Here is an 18,112-nt window from a genome sequence, read left to right as displayed (position 1 = left end):
CACCTGGTAGCTTTTATAGGTGAAATGCAACAGTAAAAAATATCCTGGAAAATAAAAAATAAATATGGAACATTTACATATGCCAAATATGTAACCAGAGTAGTTACTTGGGAAACTGGAACAGAGCTGTTTGAACAGTGTTTTCACTCACTGCCAATTCTTGGCCTCGTTGTAGCTATGTGCTTGAAACAGCATTTCCCACCACTGTTTCTTATTCTCTCTCCATGCAGCACCTTCCCTCCCCCACTCCCAGTTTGGTGTCAAATTGTGCCAGCCCTGAACACTGCTGCAGTTTACTGCTGACTCATCATTTCACCACTGTCACAGAACATCATCATCACTGCTCCGATAGGAACATTGCAACAGCAACCTTTCGGTATGAAAAGGGAGAGTTTTCCAAGACATACACGGTGGAAAAGCTGAGTATAATATGTTCTTTCAGAAAAAGCTGTCTTCCTCTTCAAAGGAAGTTCCTGGGCGTTTATGTTCACTGTTTGGGAAATGGCACAATTAGCTCTCCCTGTGATTTTGCCTTTGCTCACATGCTGTGCCTCTGGAATGTCCAAAGAATCAATGTTCGAAGGCAATGGGCACTAGAAGAGACTTCCGTTGTTTATCGTGGTGCTGCTGAAGTCTTCTGGGGTTGACAGATGCTGCTCCAGAAGGTTAATAAGATGAAGAAAGCTCTTCCAGCTGGACCGTAAGAGGGATTATGTCTGAGCAGCAGATAAACAGATTATTCCAGAAACAGACTCTGCTTTTTTTTAAAACTTCGTCACTCTTGTCTTACCACTCCAGTACCCCAGGCTAGAAGTGTGTGTATTTGAGGTTTTTTTCCAGCTCTTGCATTCTGGCACCTGTTGCACTCTTTGCCTAGTTGCAATTCAATGCAGTTCAAAGCTGGAGATACCTGAAAAACAGTAAGAGAGAAGACGTTTGGGGATTTCAGTTAAGAAAACAAAATCCTTCTACTTGACCTAAATATTCTTATTTCCTGCATGATTGATCTTGAAAACTGTGAATGATCAATAGACAGCATGCATTTGAAAACTGGATTAATATTTTTGATCATTTGCCTTGCTCTCCAAGTTCAGGGAAGCAGAGGTAAGTTCATACATTAAAGGTCTATATACATTACATATGTTAAAAAAAATATTGAAAGATCGGGGTATTTTCACATTACAGAAATCTTTGTTTGCAATTTGGCATTTTGACAATTCAGCTAGAGACAGTAGTTACTAATGCTGCTAGAAAGTTGAAACAGGAAACGCTGGCAAGATTTCTTACACCTGTTTCCCAGGCTTTACAATCCCTATATGATATATGTCATTTGGTTTCTATTTATCAGCATATGTTCTGTTATGAAAAAAACTAATTTCAAGAACAATTATATGAAAGGGGTAAAATAGCTGAAAGAACATCTAATTGCTGACATTGTTAAAGATGGTCTGTCATCCTTGAAATGAAGATAAAGTAGTAAAGTATATCTTTGTATTTACTAGTCTCATTGTCAGAAACAACTTCAAAAACTGTTAGATATGCAAATTCTGGAGGAATAAACCATACTGGCAAATATACAAGAAATGGCAGTATTAGTAAGGATTACTGTAATAATAATTGTAAAATTATTTGCAAGAAAACACAAATACAGAAAACTGTGCTTAGTACAACAACTGACTATTGTTCCTTTTAAAAACATTAAAGTCACAGCAATTTTAAACCTTCATCAACAACAAAAAAGAAAAGGCAGTGACGTGATTTTTTCCTGCTCAGTCCCACATTTAATACATTTAAAGCTTTTGGGAACATGTTTAATTTCGGGGAAAGTTTCTTGCTAACTTTTCCATCCATGCTTTGATATTTATATAACTGAATTAAAAGCCAATGCTACAACTGCTTAATGCTTTGCCATGTCAATGATATCCTATTTATGTCAGTCTCAGGCATATTAATTAAATGCAAAGAATGTAAAATGATAAAAGTCTCCTCAATGATATTTAAATATTTGTTAAAGAGACTGTATGAAACAGTCTGCTGTTAATGATACTTGGAAAGTTTTATTTACACTTTTTTCCTTTTTTGGTCTTGCTTCTCTGCACAGATTTTCTTTAAAAAAATAAAGAACACATTTTTTATATCTCACTGAAATGATGTAAAACTTCTCTAGTGGACAATTACAGTACTGAAACAACCCTTGGGGGAAAAGTAACATTAGTTACCACTGGATTTATATTCTGTTGTTCTTTGATTTTGCTTTTAATTCCATGAAAACAGTGTAATTTAATCATTAATGATATTTTGAAAATGTGGCAAAAAAAAAAGAAAATGAGTGATATTCCACATATGACAAGAAGAAAAGTTATATCGAAATGCAGTGCTTTTGCATTTAAGTTGCATATCCTATGATGAAAAGAAATAGAAAGAATTCCAGGTAATTTGTGCATGCTTGATGCTATCATTACAGTCCACATTTATAATTATGAACCGAGAAAGTGATAATGTAAAAAGTGGGGTCACAGAGTTTCACCCATTGTAAATTGTGATTGTATTTTACATTTCCCATAAAAACCTCCCAGAATTTTGCTGAAGTCTATCTTGACAGAAAGGAATACAGAACTGTATATTATCTCGCTAAGAGATGTAGCAGAAGACTGGGTGTACAGAACATTTATCAACACTCAGGAAACAATGACCAATAATAAACTTCACATAGCATCTTGCTTATGTATCAGTATTGGAATTTTCTCATTGTTGATGGATTTCAGGGGAAAAAACATTTTTTCTATACATGCATGTGAATGATAATTAGAAAAAATCCTTCCCACCAGTTTTATAAACTACATGTTGTACTTGGAAATGCATAACAATATTTTTTTATTGCCATGTAGTCATGCCATATATAATATTTTAAAGCTACATTACCTCAAATATATGAATACATATCTTTAAAAACTTAATGCTTGTGTTAAGAAACTTTTTTAGCAGAGCAGGGGATGCTTCCAGCACTGTTACTTTATGACTTAGCATTAGGGTCAGATACTTACAAAAAATATGTTCAAAAGTATACAGGCTCCTAATAGTCTGAATACTTACATTAATGACTCGTTAGTGATCCTAACATAGATTATTTGAGGCTTTTATGGCTATTCAAGTTTGCAGTACATGTTAACAGTGACAGACTGGGAAATAAGAGACTAAGATAAAAAATACTTCCATCCTAAAAGAAAAAAACATGAAGCTAATTATCTTTAAATATTTGTAGGGTTAATCAGTTGAATTTTTCCCCCTTCAGGAACAAAAATATATTAAATTCAAATGCATGATTTACTCACATCTATATTTAACAAAATGTGAGTTAACAGAAGTGGGGCTTGCTCAGCAATTTCTTTTGGTCCTTCCTCCCCATCCCTGTTTTAGGATGAAAAGAGTCCTTCTCCCAGTCATTTGGAGCCTGTCCAGGAGCACCTCAAATTCCACCTTAAACAAACAGGAAACTGTAGGGAGCAAACCAAACATTTTAAAGTGTTTATCTTTGGCCAGAATCCAGGATATTATCTCAGAACTTGAACTCAGGTCTTTGCCACTGTCCTGGCACAAACTCTCTAACAACGGGAAGGGAAAGTGAGTGGGATAAAAACTTTGTAACAGCAAAAAAAATCTACAAGTAAAATATGATAATAGATTCATTTTTAACTTGAATTGTAAACCACTGGAAACCCAGATGAACTAGCAAAATACAGAGGAGCTTTGAACTCCCAAAATTATACATTGATGCTGGGTACATCACAGTACTTTATACTGAGAATGTAAGGGAGCCAGAGACCATTCAAGGCTGTTTAGTGTTATTTTTTTATTCAGCAAGCAAATATCTGCTATTTACTTAGCCATTCTTTAGGACACAAAGGCTTTCTGTGTGCTCTATGAAATCATTTTAATTCATTCTGACTTACCCCTTCCCGCTCGGCTGTTCCAATTCAGTAGTAAGTGTTGCAAATCTTCATTACTATAATTGCCCTTGAAAAAAAGAGTTAAGCAAATTTGTGCCAAAGGGAAAGGGAAGTCAAAGAACATATAGCTTCAAAGAAAGAATGAAAAAAAAAGACACCTGCTTATTGCACTAAAATTATTTTCTACTTTCATCCATAGAATAAGAATTACAAGTTAAAATTAGCCTTCCTGGTTATGCTTCTAAACAAATGAATGCTAAACCTTTCTTTTTTCCCCTTCTCAAACAAAGGTAACACTGGATTAGATTTCCTGGCTAAAAGCCAAACTTGAATGAAAATGCTAGAATATTGTCACTCAATCTTAAAGATTAATTCCAGATATAATCACACCTGTATCATAGCGATTAGTAAACTATATGTGAATGAACAGTTAGATGTGCTGGATATTTTCTCTGAAAACACCTGTGGACAAGATAATAACTATTAATAATAAAAGGTTTTCTCCCTCTACAGGACATTAATTTACAACTTTATTTGGAGTCTTAACCTGCTAGAAATCTCAGCCAATTGTGGTGTCCTAGTAGCTTCAGCAGTGCACTAAGCAACATTCATCGAATGCAGGAAACACACTGTTGTCTTCCCAGAAGGAAAAATGTGTATGCATTTTACTGCATTTTGATGCTTAAAAATATTTTAAATATATGGTTTCCCCTCTGCTTTCTTATCTCTGTTCTATTCCCAGTTCCTTTGGAATTCAAGTGAGTCTTCTGCTCATTCTTTACAATTCTTCCATTTTTATCAGGAGTTAGGTGCTCTACTGTGCACATTTCATGAGCTTTGCACACCCAGCTGTGCTTCAAAAAGTTTCTTCTCCTTAGGAATGTGTGATATTGAACATCACACTTCCTAAAAAGAAATATCTATCTGTCTGCTTGTATATACATATATATTGGCATTTAGTCACTATTAACTGCTGTTTACTGGACAGATGCTTCAGAATAGTAACATATCTGGAAAATGTAAGATTAATGATCATCTGGGAGTACCCTGACACCTGCCACAGTGTAGGTGTGTTTATATACCCTTACATAATTGCACCATGCCTTATCATTTTATGCAAGCACACCACCAGTTTTAACCTTACAATATAGCTGACAGAGTGACACTGTCATCCTCATTTCACAAAAGCACAAGGACCTGAGGTGTAACATAGAAACTGAAGCCCTGACCAGTAAGAAGTATTGCAGTCAAAGCAGGACAACAGCAGAGTTTAGCAGGCTGATTCTCTAGTCACACAGACATCTGCAAATCAGTAGAACCCAGACTCACAGCTACGTAGCTAATTGTGCTGAAGCAACCATGCTTATCTTTTCAATGGTGAGGTTCTACTGGCTTTTAATTTTCTGCTTCAGTGCAGAACCAAAACTACCTTCTCATTGGCCACCGAATATTTCAGTACCTCTCTCAGACTTTATCCAATTGTATATTAACAATCTTGGTAATCCTGTTACCTGAAATACTCGTTTGAGTGGGTATGCTCCAAGTGTACCTTTCATACATATGAGTCAACATAGATCATAGAAACCCCAGCAGTTTCAGGTAGGAAGCAGTAATGCACTCATCTTTCATTTTGGGATTTTGTGGTCACAGCACAAAATGAAGACAGTTCTAATCAAGATCTTTTCCATTTCCTCTTCTCTCTCAAAACTAGGTCAATTTCATCTAGCTCAGAAGCTGGACACACTTAGAGCAAGGAATTGAACTAGGTGACCTCCAAATGTCCTCCCAATCTAACTTGGTCTATGCAGCTTGACATACAACTAAGTAAGGTTAAGTCCAAGTCACTCTTTGTCAAAATGAGATGGAGTCAATTAGCCAGAGACCACAGATTGTACTGCAGGATGAGTGCCCCTGAACTGTGAAGTAAAACTGACCACTTCAAATTACATAAGTAAAGAAATGGTACTCTGGCTTCTGTCTCCTGAAAACTTTCTCATATGCCAACCATCCCAATCATTATCATATTTAAATAGTTACCTCAGTAAGCACATTCTGCAGTGAAACTCTTTGACTCATGCTGTCAAAATTGTTGAATTGTTGAAACACATGGCAAAATATTGCTGGGACTTATTCTGTCTCACTGACTTTCTCAGAGGATGGCTGTATGTCTTGAGCGAGACTGATTAGAAAATGAATAGCAGAGGTGCTCAAGTGTTTCATCACTGCAGATCGGATGTATCCCTCCAAGAACTACTCAAACACTTAAAGCATTTTCTTGCATCCTTTGATGCAAACCATCTCAAATAACAGAACAGCATTTCAGGTGAAATGCTTCTTGCCTTATTGGAGTATAATGTTAACAGTAACTAAATTCTTCATCTTCCATAAATGTTTAAAGGATCATCATCATGTATTTCTGCCAAGAAGTAGGATTTATGAAAAACCATCACCTTCCTGAATTCTTAAGAAGGAAAATCCCTTGGTACTAAAGGATTCTAATTCAAAACAAGAAAATAGTCTTTAAAAGGTTGAAAATTAAAGAACTTGCCTTTTAAGCAGGACCCTGGAGCTCCTCTCCTGTGTCATAGAGAGCTTGAGCACAGCTTGTAAACATGTGCAGGTGATGTTTTGTCATGCTGAATCCAAGGAAGAGATACAGAGATCAGATTTCTTTTGTCTCCAGTACAAAGTCCCCATTGCACAGGCAGGGCCTAGCACCTCCCTGACACCTCAGGTGATGCAGAGTCTTGCGTAACACAACGTATTAGTATGTATGTGAAAGGCTCTGTAGTGCTGTGTGTACACACCGGCTTTATGGCACTTGTGCAGGAACTTTGCTAGTGGACGTCAGTCAATTGAACACAGGGTCTTCCAAACTGGAGGCCTGGACATGGTCCCCATAGCACCCTGCCCCAGTTAGATACCCAGACCTCATTCCACAGGTAATGTTACTGTTTAGTGACATTTAAGAATGGCATTCACACAAACCAACGTACCAAACAGGAATTACCAAGTACCTCATTGTCAACATCCGTTTTGAGGAATTAAAATTAATCACTTTTAATAGAAATGCCTTAGCCTTCTTCCTCTCTTTTAGGAACACAGGCATACTGACCTGGCCACTGTTAATCATCTTCTGAAGCTGGTCATCAATGTCAGCTCCTTATCTTTCAGCAAAACTTCCCCACAACACTGGATACTAGCCCAGCTGTTCACTGGCTAAGTACACTAAATCTGAAGGAGACTGAAACTGAGTTATCTCCTGTGTCTCAGCTACCCCAATTAGCTTCCAGATAAGACCCACTAACCACCAGGATGAAACAACTGTTGGGGCTCAGTTGCCTCAGTAACTCCTCTCAAAGATCATTCATTGCGTACAATGAAAATAGTTAAAGAATATGTTGGACCCAAAGATAAGTACAAGCAAGACATATCATCTTGTGTTTAAGGGCACTGAGCTCTCAGAGACAAGACCTGAGCAGATTAAATGTTAGTATTAATGTTTCTAATATTGGATTCCATACTGTCAAGGTTTTGAAGCTGTGAGCCTTCACAGTTGTGAAAACAAGCTTGGAAACGTAATGCAAACACAGTCAGATATACAGCGTCTGACAAAGCACTGGCAAAGCATCCCCAAGCATCAGCAAGAATACAAGGAAAGGGCCTCTACTTCCACATCTGCATGGGAAGATATAGGTTGTTGCATGCTTCTCTGGGAGAAGGTAGGTGCTGCTCCCAGTAGTCATATGCAAGGTCTAGGCTGCATTTGATGATAAAGCCATGCCATATTTTAATCTGTCCCTGCTCATCTAAGCCACTTCAATCCTGTCAGACCTTTCCCATGCAACTGGAACTGAGGAAATACAGCACAAAAAAGGCTGAAAAAGGACTATGAGGAGAGAACATGTCATGAGCAACCTGTCTGTCACTAGCAAGTGCCCTTAGAATTTGGGGTCCTCACTATTTCCTTGACAGGAGGAAACTGCCTTTAAGCAAAGAGTCTACAATACTGCTTCTCTTTGTACTCTATGCTCCATCTGGTGCTTACACTGATCACCCCTTTCAGAGATCTCAGGATCAACTTTCCATCACTAATCATCCTTGCTTTTGTTACTGATTGAATTATCAACACAGGGGCAGTTGGCCCCGATGTATATTTAATTGGATCACATCATCACATTTATGTTGAATTAACTCTCTCTGATAAGCATTCCTCGTCCTATTTCAGCAGCGCCCCTTAAAATAAGCCTAGTCTTTTAATTAGTAATTATTTTATTTTGTTGTGTCTTATAATGTGTCTTATAATGCAGGTAATGTGTCTTATTTATCAAACAAGCAGTCATCTCTATCCTAAGAACAACCACTTACTTTTGAAATTAATCTGCTTTTTCATACATCAAACCTTGTGATGATTTTAATAATGAATTATTCAGACTTCAACAGTTTTGTCCTGATGTGCCCTTGAATTTTCCTGCCTAAACCTTTAGTTACCATATTTTAAGTTTTTTTCTTTGTATATGATGACATCTTAATTTTCTAAGGTCAAATAAAACTAAAAATTTACTTCCAAATTAACACTATAAGCAAAAGTTCCTACACAGAGATTGCCTGTACTGCTGAAAAAAACCCTAAACAATCCACACCAAAACTGGAGGCCTCCCAGAAGTAATACTATTAATATATTGATAAAGCTGTATAGAAAACATCCACTACAGTTATACAAAAAAGTTATGAATACAAGCTTCTTGCTCTTGTGTCCATAAAAGCAAATTAAAAAAAACAACTGCTGACCAATTATCTGAATGGCTTTTAACTCTTTTATTTAGAATCCAGTTAAGTAATGATGTACTTTTCCTTTTTCATCATGCAGATTACATGTTTTTACCTCTGACCTTTGAAATCTATTTCTCCTGCTTTTTTTTTTAGTGAGGGTATAAATCTGATAATGCAGGTCTCAAGAGACACAGGGCAGAGGCCTGCCCTAATTCCGAGGATTTCAGATTTTTAATTTCAGACATGAATACCATTTATCTGCCTGAAAACAAAACCTGAAGATCAGTGGTATGTGCTTGAGACACCTGTATGGATGTCAAAGCACTTTGATTAGGTCCCGTATGAATACTATTGCTGTACCATACTTTGAAAATTGCTTTATCATATTTTGAAAATCTTTTGTTCTATTTGCCTAAGTTCAGGACTAGAGGTCAGGAACTCCACATTTTAATAATGGCTGACAGTGACTCTGTAGATCACCTTGGTAAAACTATCTCAACTTTTTTCCTCAACTATGCCACCTGGAAAATGGGGACAACAATGCAGATTCTTTCATGTGAGAATAAAGAAGAGTTAAATCTTGTTTTAAGGCACCTTGGAGATTAAGCTAAAGTACAATAAAATTTTACCAGACTTTGCACTTATCTGCCCTTCTTCCCTAGAACTGTCAAAGAAAACAAAAAATCTTAGACATACCTATTAAAGCCAAAACTGAAACAATCACCTTTGTAAAAAAATAGAGTTAAATTTAAAAAAAAAGTCAAATTGGGCAAACAATCTATTACGCTAAATCTATTAGTTGCATATGCTTGTTTCAGAAAAAAGAACAAGAACAAAAAAACTACAAGAATTGCTTATTTTAAGAAAAGTAAAACAGCCTAATATTATTGGGGAATTTTTTTTTCATGATCAAACAATTCGTATTTTTTTTTTTACACCTGTAAATTTTGCACCACTCCAGTTTACTCAATTACTATGTTGCATGGTAAAAAAAAAAAAGGGATCAGCTAATATACATGAGTTCAATGTCATAATAGTACAGGTCTTTTTAGATAATTTTTTCAACCCAGGACACTGAAAACAAAGCACCTAAAAAGCTGTAGATGAAGGCATATTATAGTAAAGTATATGGCTGAACCATTTGGGAGACACAGGGGAAATCATAGGTCTGAAGAATTACAAACAAATAATGTTTGTACCAGAAGACAGGTTTTCTCCCACTCACATTCAGTAAATATTAGGAAATAAGTATTGCACAATCATGTGGAGAGAGGGGCTGATACTTTCTCCAACTCAAATTTTGCTTAAGTTCAGTAAAAAAGCAATTTCAAGAACTGATGATAATAGAAGTTACTTTAGTAAGGGAAATTTACTAACCAGAAGGTATAAATGAAATTAAACCTATTACAGTAAGCATACTTAAGAACAAATCCCTCCCACAAAAAAGTGGAAATTGAAGGCAAGGGATGAAAAGAGAAAACCTGGCCTGAACAGGCTAGCAGAACAGTAATAACTGGAAGTAGATCATGTATGGTCACTTTCTCCGACCAAAAAGTCCAAACAGTGACCCTAACACAGAAAGTTTGAAATCATTACAACAATCATTTGATAAGAATCTCCTTTGTCATTCTTATGAATAGTGTAATTCTTAATTCAAGTTAATGACTTGGGGTAAATCCTGGTGAAGAAGCAAATCCTTGAAGAAAAGCCTCTGCTCTATACAAAAGCTATCAAAGAGCTTACTGACAAAATCCTTTGCCCCAGTTGGTCAGTCTGCCTGGGCAGCTGGTCTATTATAGTTAATATACCTTGTAAAAGGTAATAGATTTTTAACTGGCTATTTTCCATGTAGATTTTTGGTGTTTTCTTCTAGAGGATTTCAGGAGTCTGTTTTGAGATGTCAATAGCATTGGATCTTCTGCTCTCACCCCATACGTATATCATTCAAATAATCCAGTGTCTCTGCTGACTCAGTGTTTGGCCACTTGTGGTTTCTGATGGACCCAGAGCCATGTTTTCACAGGGGAAATTCCTTTTATGCAGTTTATGGCTCACGATCTAACATTATATGTGGAAAAATTACTTCCATTTAATTTAATTTAACATTATATGACTGCATAATCATTTTAAATTGCCTTGCAACTATTAGTTACAGGTCTACAGGCTGCTGCCTCTGGCTTGCTTTGCACAGAAATAACAATCACCTTAGTGTTTTTGTACAACACAAACTGTTGCCTTCATTGTATAACTTCCTGTCTTTCATAAAATATTCACCATAATCAAACAGTTGACTTTTCTCCATATCAGAGTACTAGCTAACTCATAATATGTATGTCATTAGTATGATATCTACACAGTAAGCCTTGGATGTTCATTCTGAAGTTAAGAACTGAGACATACACATAGATACACAGAAATATATGTATACTGACATATATGGTAGAACTTTTCCCACTCTTTACTTCAAGTACTATTCTTTTTGTAACAGCATGTTTTTCAATTACTTTTCTCTTATCATTTATCTGCCCACTGTTCTTCAAACATTTAATTAACACAGTTCAAAACTGTTGAGATAATGTGGTTTTACCTTCCTTATTTTCTCTTGATTTGCCTAAGAACATGATAGTGTTTCCTATATGCAGCATGACATTTCTTCTTTCTCCAGCAAAATGATACTTTTTTACTCTTACTTTTTTGATAGCATTACTCTCATTGAACTTGATCTTTTTGAACGCTATTTTTTCCTTTTACTCTTCTTTTACAAGTTTTTTAACCATTCTTCAAAGTAATTTTTTCAGTTGATTCATCAGCATTCAGGTATGCATATGCCATGTCTTTCCTACATTTTCTTCCTTTAGGTTGTCCAATTATCTACAAATTTTACACTTTTCTTTCAAAATGTCTTGTAATGTTTACATTTTTCTTTATTTTTCATCTGTAAAAACTGTATCAAAAGTATGAAAATGCAACCCAAAAAAAGATATTTCCAGATTAACATTAACATCTTTATTAATATGTATGTAAAATTTTGGAAGATAATATAAAAGATACTAATTGCTCCTGTCACATGATCCTGCAAAATGCTGTATTTCAGCTCATTTAAATGTGTATCTTATATGCTATTTTTATCATTAATATTTTTACGTTAAATTTAGCTGCTATGTCACATAATACTGCATCACAAATACTTAGAAAGTGGAACCGGATGTGTCCTGAATTTTTGCGTGCCTTTTAAGATGGGGGTTCCTATGCTTAAGGGTATTTTGACACCCTAGAAGCATTTCCACTTTTCATAACTGAATAGCTCCATAAGTAAAACTTAAGCCTAGACCTTCAACTCCCACTCACTGATTTCACTTTTTCCTACTGTAGCTGTTCCACTTTGCCAGGAATAGTTAAAGATCTATTGAGATACAATGCCAGAGCATTCACAACACCTATCATCCAGTGGCAAAGAAACATAATTGCAGTCTGTTCTGAATAGTTCTTCAGTTTATGAGGGAAGGATACAGAAGTGCACTGTGGAGTAAAAGAGGGAGACTGGAAACAGCTCTTTCTTTCCCCAAAGACAATCAACCTCCTGTTCAGCTTTTGAAAGAAAGTATTTCAAGGTCCAGTTCTTGGGATGGGTTCAAGACTATGAACCTGATGTGAAGGAGGATGTGCCTTAACATTCAAAGGAAAGATAAGAATGTCTTCAAAGAGCGCAGGTTCAAGGTACAACTATTTCTCATTTTACTTATCTACTAGCATAGACACCTTTTTACACTGTAAGCTGATACAGATATGCTTCACCTTCCCCAAGCTCCAGACCATTACTTATCACTGTACTGTAAATTTCCCTGCAGGGTGATATGCTTACAAATGAGATGCTGCAGCACAAAGTCAAGCACTTAAGTGTCCTTTGCAAATCTAACCCAAAGTCACTTTTGAAAACAAGATTTAGAGCTTCTGAAACTTTTACCCTGTGTGTCCTGGGATCATGTGTTGAGATGTAAGGAAATTACTTACCGCGTCTCTTGAGTTCCAGTTCCCCCAGGTGACCACAGGACATTTTTTCTCAGCACATTAATTCAGTCAGGGCATTGACACCAATATAATGTAACACAAAGAATTCTCAGGTTTATGCCCATTTTTCCATGGGCATAAATTGCTTATGCAATGTATGTTTACGTACACGCTTACTTTTTATCTTTTCCAGAAATCCCTAATAAAATAAACCGTGGTGAAGCCAAACATCTTGCAGATGCCTCAGGGACAGACAAAACAGAAAGGACAACAAAGAGGTCCAGGATATCAACTATAAGGCGGATATTTGACATGGCAAAGCACCGAACAAAGAGGTCATCCTTTTTCTCAACTGGTGTGAAAGTTTGTCCACAAGAATCAGTGAAGCAAATTTTAGCCAGTCACCAAGCTTACTATAGATTAAGAGGTAAGATGATGACTGTAGCATGTACTTCCTCCTTGAAAGTATTTCTTTAGATTGAGAAAACACAGTAATTTTCCAGAATCTTGTTCTTTAGTTCTGGGCTATTTGCTTTATGCTTTATTTTTACGTAGATAATCAAATGTTACATGTACATCAGCATGGTTCAAGACAGAGTTACCAGAACAGAATCAAACAATGGATTCAAAGGACTAATGAACTCTGTGTGATTGCATAGTGTTCCAGCATGGCAGAACGTGAAGACCAAATCATTGTTGCGCTACTGTGTAAAAATGTACCATCTTTCTCAAAAGTGCAGCAAGTACCATCATCGCTACTCAGAATTAATCCCACAAGCTCAAGACAAGTAATGGAACTACTCATTGGTCATTGCACATGTTGGTGTATCTATTTATATGAAGTCTGTGGCAGAAGTGGAACATTACAAACGGCCCTTTTGGTGTTTTTCCATGCCAGCAGCTTATGCAAAGACCTTAGTCTTATTTTTAAAAACTTTAAAATGGTTTTTCTGCCCTTTCCCAATTAACTCCTCCCCCCCTCGCCATTTCTTTACCTCCCTTGGCTTTAGAGAGCCTGGAGTTTTACCACTCTAATTTTAGGTCCCTACAGAGCACAGTGCAAATATCCCCCTGGATTTTGTATTTCCCCTCTCCCTCCTTCTGCTTCTCCCAGTGTTTCATTCTATGTTTGTTCCAATTTGTATTAGAAAAATGCATTTTATTGTGGTCTACAGCTAATTCTAAAACCTAGTCAGCACTTCTGGGATGCAAGTATCTAAGGCAACTTCTGCTTTTAAAATCAACTTTGCTTATCTATTTGTCCTCTATACTGGTTTCCAACCATTACGTAACTTGGCTGCTCCTCAGCTTTCTTTCAGGGAATCATCAACTTCTTTCTGTCATGAAACCTGGAGTAGAGCTGCAAAAATTTTACTTCAGCAGCCACTTGCCATAGGCAACATGGGCAAACTACACCAATGTCTGTAGCCATTCCTATACATATATACATATTTCGTATCCATTGTGGGACTCAATTCCAACCCAATGGGTATTAGACATAATTCTGAAATATGTTAAAGAGGCTGATCCAAAAAGCCTTTCTTAAATGCTCATTAATCCTGAAAATCCCTAAAACTCACAGGTCATGTCCCAGATTAGGCTGAAAACAAGATATCCTGGGACAGTCTTGTATCATTGACTGGAACTCAAAGAATGGCAATGATGACATTTTCATTTAAAAACTGATGATGCCAATACTAGAACCTTTTTGGAGAGCAGCACATCAGCTGGGATATTGGGCTCTGCGAGTCTTGTAGTACAAGCAGGTTTACACTTGCATCTCTTTCCCAGCAGAGTGTCCTACACTCACAAAACTCCCTGAGTAGGTGTCATCCTGTTCTTCAATTGAAGCTGGAGCACTTCTCAAAAAGTAAGCAAGAAAACAACTGCAGCTGAATAATTTGTACACTCATTCAGAAAAAGGTACTTCTGCTCCCTTGAATAGTTGCACATTTTCCATTACTATGTCCTTCATTAAAACCAAAATAACCTTTCTTTCTAGGAAAGATCAGAACCCAACACTTCTGCCTTCCCACCTCAGCATGCTAATTTACCTGCTGAAAGTGATAAATGAAAAAAAAAAAAAAAGTTAGAAGTGAAAACGTGTGGATGCAAACATTATCCTTGAAGTTGTAGCCATAGTATAAACCTCCATGAAAAGATAATTTGGTAGTCATACTGGAGTCTTACAGCGTGTGCCTACCTGTGGGACGATCTTGCCTTCATTTTGTTTTGTAGGCATACCTTTAGGTCCATTCTTTTCCATATCTACAGTCTAGATCACTTCCAACTCTCCATTTTCCATGACACATTTAGCATTGTAGCAACACTGTGAATCATATCTGTCCTCTAGAGAATTTTACTGCTTCGTAAGAAAAATTACACAATTTTTATTATTTTTTTTTTACAGATATATACAGACATATACATGTATATATTCTGTAATTTCAGGAACGAGCACACAGCACAAAGCAGCTCAGATACAGGAGCTCAGTCAGTTGCTATTGGATAACCTGAGCCTACTATGACTCCATACCAACTCTGAAATAACACACCATAGTTTAAGTCACCTCATGCGGGGCAAACTGGGAGCATGCATGGAATCAGCTATGCTGCTTCCTCAACTGGCCATGTGTCATGTTTATCTAAACCCTGGTAAACGGACTATTTTTCATCAGATAATAAGTCTTTATTCAGTCATTACTGCTCAGAAAAACATGCTAGAGAATTGTGAAAGATGATAGAAAGTAGCCTTAACTGCTAGCTCATAAAGATTAAACCTCTTCAAAAGACAGCCTGTTCCTTTTTATTAATCTGACCACATCTGTTCCACATGCAGTTGCTCTATTGGGAGGACAGGTTGTTCCCGAGGTATTACTAAGGTGCTCTTACACAGCTAGGTGAGTGCATACCTACAGCAAGTTTAGAGCATACCCAGAGAGACAGATTGCACCAATATTTTATATAAATGCAGATAATTATCTCCCTCTAAGTCAAAGCAGGTATCAAGTACTGAAAATACACGTCCCATCTCACAGTAATGAACTTTGCAAACTAAAATGCTAAAGGCAACAGCTTTTAAATTGCTAGCAAGTTTTTATTAAAAATGTTTTTTCTAGTTTGTTTGAAAATCCCCTTCTCTAAAAGCATTTAACTTTATACAACATTTTGAAGTGTGTGCCTTTATTTTGAATGAGTGTACTTTATATTTTCAGAAAGACAAACCTACAGTTGGCTTTGTTGACTCCAACAATACCAGAGGAATCAACAAGTAGTGACAGAGACAGTCACCAATGAATGGGAAGGTATAGCGACAGACGAGATAAACAGAACTGGCTTTGTTGAAAACACATTAGTTCTAGCAGCCACTGAGCCATGTTGGTTATCCTACACAACTGAGTTCAAAGACTCTGCAGAGGACAACCTGTGTGGTGGGTTGACCCTGGCTGGATGCCAGGTGCCCACAAAAGCTGCTCTGTCACTCCCCCTGCTCAGCCAGACAGGGGAGAGAATTTATAACAAAAGGCTCATGGGTTGAGATGAGGACAAGGAAATCACTCACTAGTTAACATCACAGGCAAAGCAGACTTCACCGGGGAAGGGGGGGGGGGGGGGGGGGGAATAATTTATTACCAATCAAATCAGAGTAGGGTAATGAGAAATAAAACCAAATCTTAAAACACCTTCCCCCCACCTCTTCCTTCTTCCCAGGCTTAAATTTACTCAGGATTTTCTCTGCCTCCTCCCCGACAGAGACACAGGGGTACAGGGAATGGGTGTTGCGGTCAGTTCATCACATTGTCTCTGCCTCTCCTTCCCCCTCAGGGGCAGGGTCCTCACACTCTGCCCCAGCTCTAGCGTGGGGTCCCTCCCATGGGGACAGTCCTTCATGAACTGCTCCAGTGCGAGTCCTTCCCACAGGCTGCTGTTCTTCACAAACTGCTCCAGCATGAGTCCCTACCATGGGGTGCCGTCCTTCAGGACAGACTGCTCCAGCCTGGGTCCCCCATGGGGTCACAAGCCCTGCCAGCAAACCTGCTCCAGCCTGGGCTCCACTCTCCATGGGGCCACAGGTCCTGCCAGGACCCTGCTCCAGCACAGGCTGTCCACAGGGTCACAGCCTCCTTTGGGCACAGCTGTTCTGGCACAGGGTCCTCCATGGGCTGCAGGTGGATACCTGCTCCACTGTGGGCATCCATGGGCTACAGGGGGACAGCCTGCATCACTGTGATCTTCACCACAGGCTGCAGGGGAATATCTGCTCTGGCACTTGGAACACCTTCTCCCCCTTCCTCTTCACTGACCTTGGTATTTACATAGTTGTTTCTCGCACACAGTCTTACTCCTCTCTCTTCTCCAGCTGCAGTTGCTGCTGCACAGGGGTTTTTTTTTGTCCCCTTCTTAAATATGTTATCACAAAAGTGCTACCACCATCAATGATGGGCTCAGCCTTGGCCACCAGTGGGTCCATCTTGGAACCAACTGGCATTGGCTCTACGGGATGTGGGGGAAGTTCTCATCAACTTATCACAGAAGCTACCCCTGTAGCACCACTGTTACCAAAACTTTGCCACACAAACCCAAAGCACTAAGTGGACATTTCTGCAGTTAAGCAGGAATGTACATACAGAACAGCACTTCCCGGCTGGCTCTGTGCTAGCTCGAGGATCTCTTCGGACCACTCAGTCATTTTAAACGTGACTCAGGTGCAGCCAGAATTCATTCCATGTTTAGTGTGAGGCTGTGCAAAGCAGGTTAAGTGAAACCCAAGTGGTTTGGGTGTGGGGAAAGGCTGCTATCTTAACAGAAATCCAAAGGCATGTTAGTATACTTAGGCAGTCAGTAGCTGTCTGGAGGAGGACATAGTTTATCCTCCAAAGTCTCTTAGAAATGGTTTCAACCTCAAAAAAAAAAAGAGGACACGTCAGCAAGATGTTGGTAAAAATGCACGCAGAAGTGTAGCCCCACCTGGCCATCTGCAATTCTCAAAAATGCACATCTGCAGACATATTTAAGACCTGTGTTATCAGGATCATAAAGAGAAATTAAACTCTATAAAGTATTTCTGAGCAGTTACTTTATAACCTAGCTGCTGCTGCTGCTCCTTTTTCCCCTCCCTCACATACTCGTACATGTCCTGATCCTCACTCACAGTGCTAGAGAGAAACATCCTTGCAGCAAGAACTTCTACAAGTTTTCCCAGAAATGGCTGACAGAGTTCTGACTGCTAGAAAACAGATCAAAAAGCTGGACACCACACCCAAATATGCATTCTAATGTATTTCGTAACATACTAAAGCTGAACTTCACATATTTCCTGCATAAAGAGCAAACAGAATATGTAAAAGTATTAGTCTCCATTATTATATTATGCATTTTACATA

General features: G+C 38.0%; 1 protein-coding gene across 2 annotated transcripts in view; it reads left to right on the top strand.

Moving 5' to 3' along the window:
• Positions 1–339: 339 nt before the first annotated feature.
• Positions 340–18,112, top strand: part of IMPG1 (interphotoreceptor matrix proteoglycan 1) — a 66,868-nt gene continuing 49,095 nt past the window's right edge. Inside the window, exons 1-2 of one of the 2 annotated variants that reach the window (XM_027790814.2) lie at positions 340–1,104; positions 12,922–13,155. In XM_027790814.2, coding sequence (XP_027646615.1) covers positions 1,038–1,104; positions 12,922–13,155 — 301 coding nt within the window. In that variant the 5' untranslated portion in view covers positions 340–1,037. The remainder of the gene's footprint in view (positions 1,105–12,921; positions 13,156–18,112) is intronic. The other variant, XM_005240284.3, reaches the window with a different exon arrangement.

This window comes from Falco peregrinus, chromosome 7 (assembly GCF_023634155.1).
Source record: "Falco peregrinus isolate bFalPer1 chromosome 7, bFalPer1.pri, whole genome shotgun sequence".
NCBI lineage: Eukaryota > Metazoa > Chordata > Aves > Falconiformes > Falconidae > Falco > Falco peregrinus.
This window is presented reverse-complemented; position numbering and strand designations above follow the sequence as displayed.